Here is a 14,082-nt window from a genome sequence, read left to right as displayed (position 1 = left end):
CCATTTTTCTCTTTTATTAGTGTAGATTCTCATGCTTCTCATCCCCATTTAAGAAAAAGGAGACCCTACCTCAATCCTTTCCACTGGCCTAGGAGTATCATTGTCAAAAAAAAAAACAAACCCTCACTTATGCTGAGAATAATTACTATGATAACTGTTTCTCCAGGAGCCCTTTGGTAGTCCTACCATACTCTGACTCCCATATTGGTATTACCACATCAAATTAAGCAACCTGTCATTTTTATTTTGAAAATTTTATAAGCCATTCCTAGCTTTGGCAGTATATGATGTAAACTCAAATAATGAACTACAATAACTTCTAATCACATTCCTGGTTCCTGCATTTTCAAATAGTCTGCTACATTTAATAAATAGTTTTAACTTTGAGGTTCATTTCCCCAAGTTTATTTTTATAAAAGCAATAAAATCAAAGTATAAAAACATTTAAGGGAAAAGCATTCATAACTCTACCTTCCTAAGCCTCTTTTATCACAGTATTTCCTTCTAGGTGATTTTCAATAATTTCTTAAAAAATGTTATAACTACAACGACCACACTTCTCTATCACTAACACTTTGAAGATATACATAGCAACCACATAAACACTCAAGATTACAGCTAAATATGACTTTTTTTATGAAACCTTAAATAGCCTGTCACCATAATACTTTGTTGCCAAAAGAAAATAAAGTTTCTCAATAATTTTTTAACAAAAAAGATCCTTGGATTCTAAAATTCCATACCGATATTAGATATTTTATGTGCTCTATTTTATAATTTTAACCAAGAAAAATGAAGTATCTAAAGCTATAAATTTTTACTTACATATTCAGGTTTTAGTTTTTTATCCCCTCCTCTCACAGCCACTTTTTCTAGTTTATCTATAATGGGCCCAATCATTTCTTCATCTTTAAGCTGAAGCTCTTCATGTATTATTTCTATATCTCGAATAGGATCTACACTTCCTTCAACATGTGTGATGTCATCATCTTCAAAAGCACCTAAAATCAATTAAAAGAAAGAAATTCAATAATAACTTTTTAAAATCCAGAAGGTTATTATTAGAATAAAAACCCCTATAAGGTTAATAATTATACAAATTAATCTGAATTCTTGCAAGTAAGATATAGCATTTTTTTTCTTATTTAGTAATATTTAGGGCACTAGCAACAAAACAGTAAGAGCTTCAACATTTCAAAAACTGACTGAAACAAATAAAATTATGATCTTTAGAGAAAGAAAATTATGCTCCAGAACTACTGGTATTTTCAGGTTTGGTACATTAAGGTACTGAATTCCAGGCAGGAGAGCCTGAAGTTCTAACACTATTAGGGTTTCCAAGGGAAACAGGATTTGAGGGAGGGGGGCAAAATCATCTGGCAGACCTCTTCCCTGCTTCAATCTACTTTATCACTGTGGTTCTGACGGTGATTAGATAATGAACCACTCAGACACACAATTTACACAGCAGCTAATTTCATCGGCCTGATTTGAGGGTATGGTTTTTAGGGGGCTATCAAAGAAGCAGATGAAGGTGCATTTGTCATATATGAGTGACAACCATTCACACTCTCTGAACAAAATGGTGCTGGCCCTTATTAGAAACACATGCTATTATCACATATTTAAAGTGCAGTTGAAGCCATAATTTCAAATTGCCAACTGGAAACATAAGGGTAAAACAACCAGATATTACTGAAGCATGTGTACTGACTTTATGCCCTTTTGAAGACATAATGTGGCAACATAATTCAACTGGGATTTACTCAAATTACCAGATAAAGAACAGCATTGCAAAAATGAACAAATACTAAGAAATATTACAAATAGAAAGCAATGACATACCCATAAACAATAAACAAATTCATAAATAAATTGTTAATTAAATTAATTAAAATTACCAATTAGATTATGTTCCCAAAATGAGATGTTTTCAAACATAAAGTATCATTATTTTACACAGAGGTACCATAGGAATCAAAAGATGGTTTGAGTTTGATAGAGAAATAGTGACTACAGCTCATTCTATGTACCAAAGACCAAAATATTCTCATTACAGATTGCAAAAAGTTTTAAAACATAATTTCTTCAAATTAAAAATAATTAAGCTCTATGTATCTCAATGTGGAATTCATTAATAATAAAGCATAAACATATTACTGCAGTTAAAACATAAGTATTTAAAATAATACTTAAGTTTTCTTGACATACAACTGATGTTTTACTATATAGTGCCAAATTCAAATGAACAGTATTAGCAAGAAATGAGAAGAAGGTGCATCATGTCTTATTAGTAAACATATGAGACAGACCATGATTTAGGCAAATTTTTAATTATTTTAAAAGTATTAAAGAAGTCTCCCAGGAAGGACAGCATTATGTATTGCTTGTCATGATCTGAGGCATCTTACACAAATGGCACGATACAATAGGAAAATAAAAATAAAAGTTAGCTTGCCGGCAGTCTGAACAACAAAGGAAACAGGGTCAGTTCAATTATAGAAATAGCTAAACTTTTTCTGACACTCAAAATAAACAATAACCTAAATAGTTGTCTTTATTGTCTTTATGTAGGGGCCAATGAGCAAATATAGTGATGTCCTCAACAACATCCCTACAGTAAATGCATCAGCAGGTTTTAAATGGCAATGTCTTAATGACAACCCTCAATTTTAAACAAGTGGATAACAGATAGAAACAATAATCGCAACTCTCCTGAAAGCAAAGAAAACAAAGCACTCTGATAATCTGAACTAATCCAAAGAGAAAACCTAGAATAAAGGTGGGATCACTTGTCTATCTTACAACCTTCAAATTATTCTCCAGAATGCACCTTGCCTGGAGTCTGCCAAGGATTAGGTTAGGAAAGGATTAGTGACTGGATCATCACTAATCCATTGCCCCTACTATAAGAATAAAAACTCAAATCACAGACCCTATACATTATGGATTACATTTTTGTTCCTATGCCTGAAAGTTAGTATTATTATTATACTAGTGGCCCTGTGCACGAAATTAGTGCACATTAAAAGTGAATTAGAGGAAATATTTTAATATTGCTATTTGCCCTTTCGCTATAAAAAGTGTCAGAGATGAAAGAAAATTAGTAAAACGTGTATGAAAATCTTCCTCCTGTCAGAGTCTGGGGCATGCCGCAGGACCCAGAGTCAAGTCCCCGCCCACCCGCATGTACCTAGAAAGCGCATAAGACCCAGACACGGCTGGCCCCAACCCCATTGGGTGAGATCCAGAACCAGCCGGCCACACCCCAATATAGCCCGCTGAGTAGGGGGCGCAGCCTCAGGTTCTCTGTCAAGCCCCGCCGGGCGGGAGGCACAGCCTGATTTTCCCCCATCAGGCCCCACGGGGTGGGGGTGCGCAGCCTCAGGTCCCCTGCCCTGGAGCCATGCAGCCTCAGGCCCCTGCTGATCGCTAGTTACGGCTCCTTACGGGAACCCTGCCTCCACTGTGAGCGCGGCCATCTTGTGACGGCATGATGGAGTGAGGGTCAATTTACGTATTACCTCATTATTATATAGGGTTCATTTATATGTGCTAACATACTATAAGAACTTAATTTTTTTTATAATAAACGTTTTTTTTGTTTGTTTTTTTAATATATTTTATTGATTTTCTACAGAGAGGAAGGGAGAGCGATAGAGAGTTAGAAACATCGATGAGAGGGAAATATGGATCAGCTGCCTCCTGCACATCTCCTACTGGGGATGTGCCCACAACCCAGGTACATGCCCTTGACCGGAATCGAACCTGGGACCTTTCAGTCCGCAGGCCGACGCTCTATCCACTGAGCCAAACCGGTTTCGGCTATAATAAATGTTTTTAAATTAATTAGTTTACTTTTTCCATTACCATTTCCCCCCCATATCCTCCTCCACTTCCATCCATTCCCCTACCCTCACACTCACCACTGTTGCTAAGTCTATGAGTTTTTTCTTTCTTTTTCTTTTTTGCTCAATCCCTCCACCACCACCACACAGTTCTGACAGCTGTCAGTTCTCTATCTATGTCTATCTCTATTTTGCTTGTTAATTTTGTTGCTTAGATTTTCACATATTACTGCAATCATATGGTACTTGCCTTTCTCTGACTGGCTTATTTCACTAAGCATAATGTTCTCCAGGTCTATGTATGCTTCCACAAAGGGTAAAATTTCCCTGTTTTATCAACTCATCTATGGATGGTTCTTTAATTCTTCTCCTCCCCTCTGTTCTTCTTTTTACCACTATTTCTTTATAATCTAGACTCAGGTCACCCAAAAGTTTCTTAAAATTGACTGGAGCACTGCTGTCTTATTTACCAACTGATTTCTGGGCAAACTGTGTCAAAGTGTAATATGCTAATGGTATGCTAAGGCCGTTCAACTGCTCGCTATGATATACACTGACCTCCAGGGGGCAGTGTATATCATAGTGACCGGTCGACCAGTCACTATGACGTGCACTGACCACCAGGGGGCAGATGCTCCGACCAGGTTAGCTTGCTGCTGGGGTTTGGCCCATTGGGACTGAGTGAGACAGGCCGGACACACTCTGGAACCCTCCCGCAGTCCCTCCCCAGCTGGCCAACATCCCGCATCCCTCCCTGGCCCCGATCGTGTATCAGTGGGGTCCCTTGGCCTGGCCTGTGCCCTCTTGCAATCCGGGACCCTTGGGGGATGTCGGAGAGCCAGTTTCAGCCCGATCCCACAGGCCAGGCCAAGGGACCCCACAGGTACACAAATTCGTGCATCGGGCCTCTAGTTGTAAATAATGCTGCAATTAACATAGGGGTGCGTATATTCTTTCAAATTAGTGCTTCAGATAAATTCCCAGAAGTGTAATTGCTAGCTCATAAGGCAATTCCATTTTTAATTTTTTGAGGTAACTCCAAACTACTTTTGTTGATAATAAATACTTCCAAAAATTAAGATAAAAATTAAGTAAAGGGAACAGTAAAGTTGTCCTTTAAAATTGAATAGCCTTGCCCTAGCCAGTTTGGCTCAGTGGATAGAGCATTGGCCTGTGGACTGAAGGGTCCTAGGTTCAATTCCAGCCAAGGGCATATGCCCAGGTTGTGGGCTTGATCCCCAATAGAGGTTGTGCAGGAGACAGCCAATCAATGATTCTCTCATCATCTATGTTTCTCTATCTGTCTCCCCGTCTCTCTCCCTTCCTCCCTGAAATCAATAAAAATATGTTAAAAAAATAAAAAATAAAATAAAATTGAATTGCCTTTTTATGAAATGAGGCCTAAAACAGGTGTAAAACTAAGCTTATAGAAAATGTGGTGGCCATTTGGGCAACTTACCATTTCTTAGAACTGAAAAATTATTGAATAAAATTTCCAAAGACATGCTCCTGGGTCATTAACAAACTTTACCATACACTTACATTATAGCATTCCTTCACATGTTATTATTATTATTTTTTTTAGTATAAGCTTTATTGTTTAAGAAAAAGGGCTTTAAAGTCAGACAGGCTTACTGGTCATAAAATTTTAGCCAGATGACTGAACCTCTAAGGACCTCATTTTCACATTTTTAAAATGAAGATCTTTCTACTTCTCAGAGAATGGATATGACTAAATCAAGATAACACGTAAAGTACTAAGCAAACAGCCCAACATATAGAATTATTTCAAGTAACTGGAGCATATACTAATTTTTTAAGATGCAGGAATTAGTAATTTAGAAGAAATTCCATAGTAATGCACTCAAATTAAATTTGAGTAATAACATTTCATGTTACTCAATTCTTTAGAATAGGTTAAAATAAACTTTGTGAGTTTATAGGGGTCCACCCCCCCCCGCACCACCACTAATTCTGGCTAGTTCAGCAGATCATTTTTACCCTACTCTATGGCCGAAGTTATTTATTTCAATTTCACATTACTAAAATAATTATAATTTTTGTGATTAATATGTATTTGTAATAATTACTATCACAATTCTCCTTTAGGAAAAACACTGTACTGGTAAAGATAACTTCATTTACCTTGAAGACTACACTATATTATACTGAATTGCCTGGTGAGAAAGTTATTTCCATTTCAATTCTCTTTCAGCCCTTCTATGTCAAAGAAAGTCTCAGTTTGATGCTGTTGGTCTTTAATGGCTAACGTTTATAAGTTTATCTTTTTAAGAACAGAGCAGGCCTCAGCCTCTGTGCCTCTAAAGACTAAAAACTGTAATAAATAGGTAGTTTTCACTGTATTTATTTTTAATTTCTTCAATACTAGGAGCCCAGCGCCTGATTTGAAATCGTGCTGCCCACCCTCCCATCTGGCCCTGCCTCCCTCTCTGGCCCTTGAAGCAGCTGCGGCTGCTGCTGATCAGGCCCTCCCCCAGCGCAGGCACGCGGAGGCCCCTGCCGCCCCACCCACGACGCTGCGCGTGCAACCTCCTGTCCAGTCAAACTGTTTCAGAGTCCAGGTTAATTAGCATATTCCTCTATTTTTTATATATATGCAAGCAATACTAATTTTCCACTTACATTAAAGACAAAGTTTCCCATTTAAATAAATTTTGGGGTAAAATCAAGAAATGTGGAAAATATTAACTACTAGAGAGCTGGTACACAACATTTGTGCACTGGTGTGGGGGGGGGGAGGTCCCTCAGCCCAGCCTGCACCGTCTGGTACTCAAGGGATGTCCACCTGCCAGCTTAGGTCCACTCCTTGCCGTGAGCTGGGCTTCTGGCTGAGCGGTGCTCTACCCTGTCAGAGTGCACTGACCTCCAGGGAGTAGTTCCTGTGTTGAGCATCTGCTCCATGGTGGTCAGTGCACGTCATAGCGACTGGTCGTTTCACTGTTCGGTTGATTTACATATTAGGGTTTTATTATATAGGATGGTCATTAAAACTGTGCTGCCCCCCCTCCCGTCTGGCCCTGCCTCCCTCTCTGGCCCTTGAAGCAGCTGCGGCTGCTGCTGATCAGGCCCTCCCCCAGCGCAGGCACGCGGAGGCCCCTGCCGCCCCACCCACGACGCTGCGCGTGCAACCTCCTGTCCAGTCAAACTGTTTCAGAGTCCAGGTTAATTAGCATATTCCTCTATTTTTTATATATATGCAAGCAATACTAATTTTCCACTTACATTAAAGACAAAGTTTCCCATTTAAATAAATTTTGGGGTAAAATCAAGAAATGTGGAAAATATTAACTACTAGAGAGCTGGTACACAACATTTGTGCACTGGTGGGGGGGGGGGGGGGCCCCTCAGCCCTGATGTCTTAGGCCCGCTCCCAGACATCCTTAACACACTGCCATGGAAACAGGAGAGGCTCGCCACTACACTCGCCAGCCGTGAGGCCGTGAGCTGGGCTTCTGGCTGAGCGGTGCTCTACCCTGTCAGAGTGCACTGACCTCCAGGGAGTAGTTCCTGTGTTGAGCATCTGCTCCATGGTGGTCAGTGCACGTCATAGCGACTGGTCGTTTCACTGTTCGGTTGATTTACATATTAGGGTTTTATTATATAGGATGGTCACTTTGGTGGTGGAATGTTATCTGATTTAAAAAAAAATTTGGTATTATTCTGTGTAAAGAAGTGTAATGCAATAGAGCTTGTGTGTGCTGGGGAATGGGAAGGAGGGCACATTGCTGTGTAATACTTTAGCTAAGAAAGTCAGGGAGGCCTCTGAGGAGATGACATCAGAGCTGACACCGGAATGGCCAGAATATGGATGGCAGCAATGTGAAGATCTGAAAAAGAGGGTTCTAAGAAGTAAATATAAAATTTTAAAATGGGAACAATATTGAAATGTTCAGAAATAGGAATAAAATCAGTGTGGGTGAACCACAGCAGAGGATAGTAAATAGAGTTTAAGGCAGTTCACATATGTTTGTAGGACATGGGAGTCTGGATTTTGTTCTAGTTGCAATGAGAAGCCATTGATTGGAGAGCTTTAAATAAAGGGGAGGTGGGGTAATAAGATTTATAATTTAAAGAGGCCACTTTGGCACTTTAAAAAGAACAGACTCTAAGGAAGGGACAAGAGTGATGACAGAAAGACTAAGTTAGGAAGTGGATATAGTAGTGCAGATGAAAGATGACCAGAAAATGTAGGAGTAGAGAAAATGAGAAGTTTTTGTTGAGGATAAACTAGATGTAGGAAGGAAGATCATGACTGTAGATATAAATTTAGGAGTTACCTGATATGTTTATTTGAAGTTATGGGTTTGGATGACATCTTGTAGTGACAGCACCCCAACACTTAGATATTTAATAGAGAAGGCAGTCTTGGCAAAAGAGACTAAGAAGGGATGACAAAGTCAGAGAAAAGGTAGAAGTATGCTTTCATTGGGTACAACAGTAAGAAAATGTTTTAAGAAGGAAGAAGTATTCAACTGTGTCAGATGCTGTTTAGAGGTAAAGAAAGATAAGTACAGTAAGAAATGGCTCTTTGAGAAACACTTTAATAGTTATAGCCCTTTTCACTACTGTCTATTTCTTCCATATATCAGAGATGAGAATACTATGATCCAAGGACATAAAGCATGGACCTATCCTCTTATTTCTTATAACTCACTAGAGGTTGGGTGCATGAAATTTGTGCACTGGGGCAGGGGGTGAGGGGGCCTCTCTCAGCCCAGCCTGCACCCTCTCCAATCTGGGACCCATCAGGGAATGTCCGACTGCCAGTTTAGACATCCCTAAACCAGCAGTCAGACATCCCTCTCACAACCTGGTACTGCTGGCTCCCAATCGCTCACCTGCCTGTCAGCCTGATCACCTCCCAACCACTCCCCTGCTAGCCTGATCAATGCCTAATTGCTCCCCTGCCGGCCTGGTCGCCCCCAACTGTCCTCCCTTGCCGGCCTGGTCGCCCCTAACTGCCCTCCTCTGCCAGCCTGGTTGCCCCCAACTGTCCTCCCCTGCTGGTCTGATCACCCACAACTGCCCTCCCCTGCCGGCTATCTTGTGGCTGGGAGCACCGCCATCTTTGAGGGTATGGCAGCAATTAGCATATTCTCTCCTTATTGGCTGTGGGCACCACCATCTTTGAGGGCAGGGCAGTCAATTAATATATTCCCTCCTTATTGGCTGTGGGCTCTGCCATCTTTGCGATGGCATGAGGGTCAATTAGCATAGTCCCTCTTTATTAGATAAGATAGGTACAAAGGGTTAAGTTTCAGCATCTCTAAGTTCACTCAGTTTTTTTTTAAATATTCCTCTCTATATATAATTTAAGTAGACTGATGATATAAGGTAAAAACACCATATGATTTCTCATATCTTTAAGAGAGATCCTATCAATCAAGAAGAAATCATAGCCACTTTCAAAGTTTCAAATCCAGGTAAGCTGGCATAAATAAACAATGAAACAAAACTTGCAGTTGGTCAAACAGACAGAGAAACATCAACAACATACATGTCACCAATATCAAAAGCAGTAAAATCAAGTTACATATAAGGCTTTAGAATTCTACAAGGTACCTCGATGTCAAAAGACAGTGGAGCAATGTCTTCAAAGTTCTAATGAAACAAATTTTTACTCCAGAATTTTATATCCAGCCAACTGGTTTTTCATTGTTAGGAATAGAAATCAATGGCAAATAGACTAAGCTTAATGTACTGTAACATATAAGACTAGACCACCACAGGAATTATGTTACCAAAACAGAATATAAGTACTATATTATAAACTATGAAAAGTTAGGAATAATAATATAAAACTCAAATACAGGGAGAGGAAAAATAAAAACATAACTGTACTCATTTCCTCATCTTTCAGAGTAAGGAATCAATAGATGCCATATAAAGATGAAACATGTAATTAAAATATTTTCTCTAGCCGAAACCGGTTTGGCTCAGTGGATGGAGTGTCGGCCTGCAGACTGAAAGGTCCCAGGTTCAATTCCGGTCAAGGGCATGTACCTGGGTTGCGGGCACATCCCCAGTGGGAGATGTGCAGGAGGCACCTTATTGATGTTTCTCTCTCATTGATGTTTCTAACTCTCTATCACTCTCCCTTCCTCTCTGTAAAAAAAAATCAATAAAATATATTTTTTTAAAAATAAAATATTTTCTCTAACCTTTTAGGGTTTCCATGATCCTAGCAGGATCACTCTGTAAAAAATCAATAAAATATATTTTTTTAAAAATAAAATATTTTCTCTAACCTTTTAGGGTTTCCATGATCCTACAGCAGGATCACCTTAGTTCATTGATTTCTTCTACATTACTCCAGTTCTTTTTCTTTCTTTCAAACTTAATTAAAAAATAAAATTTAGTGTTCTATTTAAAATAACAGATGTACTAATGATCACATTTATATAAAAATCTTACCTCATTCTTAATAAAAGTGATCAAATGTTAATGAAAATAATTCCTTTTAGTGAGCTATTGAGCAATTTTGCTAATCTTCTTTAAAAGTTTTTGTCTTGCTTAAACTTTTTATAATGAACATGCATTGTACATACAAAACAAATCATTTGTTTTATTTTATTTTTTGTTAATCCTCACCCGAGGACATTTTTCCTATTGATTTTTAGAGAGACTGATAGGGAGGAAGGGAGGGAGAGAAAAATAGAGAGAAAGAGATCACTGATGTGAGAGAGACACATAAATTGTTTGTCTCTTGCATGTGCCCAACCGGGGCCAGGGATCGAACCTGCAACCAGGTATGTGCCCTTAAATGGGAATCAAACCTGCAATCATTCCATACATGGGCAGACGCTCTAACCATTGAGCACCACCAGACAGGGCCAAAACAAGTCATTTTTAAAAATCATTCTTTTTAAAACACAATAAAAAACTTTAACTTACAGAAAAATTTGCACAAATCTTAGTTAACATTTTGGTTTTGCAGTGACTAGTCACAAGGAGAGAAAAGCACTATTACCATGAAATTTATTTTATATCTATATATTTCTCTCGCCTTCTCTCATATGTGTGTGTGTGTGTGTGTATGTATATGTGTACAGCTATCTATCTATCTAAATTAAATAAATAAATGGGTGGCTAAAAATACTAATTATAGTAAACCTTCATCATTAAATGATTTGCTATAGGAGAAAACTAACCATAAGCTAGCCTCAGACTGGATTCTATCACAAAGATGTTTTACAGAGCTATCCTACAATGTATCCTTTTACAACAAAGCACCTTTTCCAAAACTTCTTGACTTCTCTTGCATTTCCAATGCTTTCAAAACAAAACCTCAGCCCTGGCCAGGTAGCTCAGCTGGTTAGAGCGTCATCCTGACACACCAAGGCTACGGGTTCTATCTCCGGTCAGGGCACATACAAGAACCAACCAATGAATGCATAAATAAGTAAAACAACAAATTGATGCTTTTCTCTCTCTCTCTCTCTCTCTCTCGCTCTCTCTCTCTCTCTCTCTCTCTCTTCTTGGCTGCTCTAAAATCAATTTAAAAATTTTTTTAAAAACCCACACACACATGACTCCTTTTAACAAAACTAAAAAAACACACAAAAAAACCTCTTCTTTCCTGTTACCCAGCAGATGACCTACTATTTCCCACTTCATAGGAAAAATGCATATCATCTTTGGAACACCAAGCCCCCTTTTTGTTTTTACCCAATCTCTTCTTCTTTCCAGCAATAAAATGCTACCTTTTACTAATTATGACCAATTTCTCTACCATCTCTGTTCTGGATCTTTATCCTCTACCAAGGAAGTTTGCTCCACAAACTTCTTTGTGTTTCCTAAGACCTCGACCTATTATACCTCCTTCTCCTATATTTATATCATTTGTATCCTCTCCATCTCCACTAATAACTTTCACATCTAAGATTCTATAGTAAGTGAATCATTTCGGTCACCATTAGACATTAATTCCCATTTCATCAGCTGTTGTTTTCTTTCCTCCAGTTCAGAGTCAAACTTCTTGAAAGACCTGTATGTATCTGCTCTCTCTACTTCTTTATATCCCATTTAAAAATTAACACACTGCAGTTTAGAGCAGAGGTCCTCAAACTTTTTAAATAGGGGGCCAGTTCACTGTCCCTCAGACCGTTGGAGGGCCGGACTATAGTTTAAAAAAAAAACTATGAACAAATTCCTATGCACGCTGCACATATCTTATTTTGAAGTAAAAAAACAAAACGGAAACAAATACAATATTTGTATTTGCATGTGGCCCGCAGGCTGTAGTTTGAGGACCCCTGGTTTAGACTATGCCTCCACCATACTGTCAGAAATTGATCTAAAAAGGACACCAATGATTTGGCTTCAAGACGGTATATCAAATAGCCATTGTTCAGGAATCATGAATGATCTCTTAGTAGGATCTAACTTGAGAGCAATGACATAATCTCTTTCACTACTTCTTTCCAATGGCATATCTGGACTTTCTTCTATCTTCTTAAACCATTTCTTTTCTTGTTCCAACTATCCCATAAATGTAGATATCTCCCTCAGCTCTCTTTTCTTATCCCTCTATTATATATCATTAACATAATTTCTAACCCATAACTCCCCTGAGTGGCTCTAGTATACTTTGAAGTAACAGATAAAATGAGTCAAAAAATCTTTTTAGTTATTATGTATAAAGTATTTATATTATAAAATCCATTCACTAAGTGAATGCTTAAGCTAATCTTGTGGTGAGACACACCTGACTATCCATATGTACTGAGATTCTGCATATTTATTTCTTGGTATGATGTGGCAGAAATGAGTTAGCTATTTTCAATTATTATACGTCAATTGAAGATTGATCAATTTACTCATTCATTCATTCAAAACCTATCTTATTCCATAAAGATACAAGTAAGAAGGATAAATCTATACTCTGTTTAGGATGCTAAATCTAACTGCAAAGGGCTTTAGAAATAAAAATATACTTCGGAAATTCAGGACTTTAGTTAACTGCTATGCTGCTTAAATTTAGGCTGTCTTAGAAAGAAAACATCTCCAGCTTGAAATAGAAATAGGTTTAAAACACATGATATATTTAAGGGTACAGGCTCCAGAGCAGTACTTCATAAACCACCTGTCATGGAAACTTTGATATTCCAAGTAGCGTGTCTATAGAGTTTTGGTGGAAATAAGAAGATATGTGGTCAAGATGGATTTATGTTTAATTAATAATAATATTATAATTATGTTTTCCCATTCTTTACCACTATACAATGCAGAGATAAGGAATTCCTTGGTATATACACCAATGCACAAACTGCCATCCCTTAACACATATACAAACCACAATATGCCTTGCTAAGTATAGTTCCCTACTCAAAGAAAGTTTGCTTACATATCTACAATATGCTAAGTCTTGTGAGAATTAAAAACAAAAACCAAGTCCTAACCAGTGTTTCTAAGTGGTTAGAGCATCAATCTGCCCACAGAAGGGTTACGGGTTTGATTCCCAGTCAAGGGCATGTACCTGGGTTGCAGATTCACTCCCACACCCGACTGGGGTGCATTTGGGAAGCAACCATCCTCTCACATCAATGTTTCTCTTTCTATCTCCCCTGCATTCCCTCCCTTCTACTCTCCCTGAAAAGCAATGGGAAAAAAATATTCTCAGATGAGGATTAAAAAAAAAAAAAATCAAAACAGACCTTGGTCTCAATGATTGGACGATCTGGTTGGGAAAACAAATTTAATCCAATAAAAAAATGAGAACAATACTCACTACCAAGAACTTTAAATATAAGTTTAATTAACAATAATTAATTAGGAGGGCCCTTAAATATAGAAAACAATAGTACAGGTTAAAGAAGACGTAGAAACACTGAATCTTATTCATGGCACCAAAACATTCGATATGCTACATTATTTCACATTCTTTCCAGCTTGTCTTATGTGGCAAATAATCAATGTTTGAATATCTATATTCAAATCCAGAGTACTACCAAAATAACACCACATACCTAATCCAGTAAAAGATAAATTTTTAAATACAATGTTAGAAAACAAGGATATCCTGCTAAAAAATCTTTCTTCTCAAATTTTTGACTCATTCTTCAAAGTAAAGTCCTATCTTGTGTCAGAACAATGTTAAAGAGACAGGAGAGAGCTAAACTTGCATTGGTGATTCACTTAACATCTATAGCTTTATTCATAGCACTGGGAAATGCCAGTTCCTATTTACTTTCCATAAATGACATGACAAAAA

At 38.1% G+C, this 14,082-nt stretch overlaps 1 protein-coding gene across 3 annotated transcripts in view; it reads right to left on the bottom strand.

Annotated features, from left to right (window-relative positions):
• The window catches only part of OLA1 (Obg-like ATPase 1), a 162,668-nt gene that overhangs the window by 62,401 nt on the left and 86,185 nt on the right, over window positions 1–14,082 (bottom strand). For all 3 annotated transcript variants that reach the window (XM_006760604.1, XM_006760605.2, XM_006760606.2), the window contains exon 5: window positions 826–1,001. In XM_006760604.1, coding sequence (XP_006760667.1) covers window positions 826–1,001 — 176 coding nt within the window. The remainder of the gene's footprint in view (window positions 1–825; window positions 1,002–14,082) is intronic.

This window comes from Myotis davidii, unplaced genomic scaffold (assembly GCF_000327345.1).
Source record: "Myotis davidii unplaced genomic scaffold, ASM32734v1 scaffold370, whole genome shotgun sequence".
In the NCBI taxonomy this organism is placed as follows: Eukaryota; Metazoa; Chordata; class Mammalia; order Chiroptera; family Vespertilionidae; genus Myotis; species Myotis davidii.
Note: the sequence above shows the minus strand (reverse complement) of the source record. Positions and strands in the feature narration are given on the sequence as shown.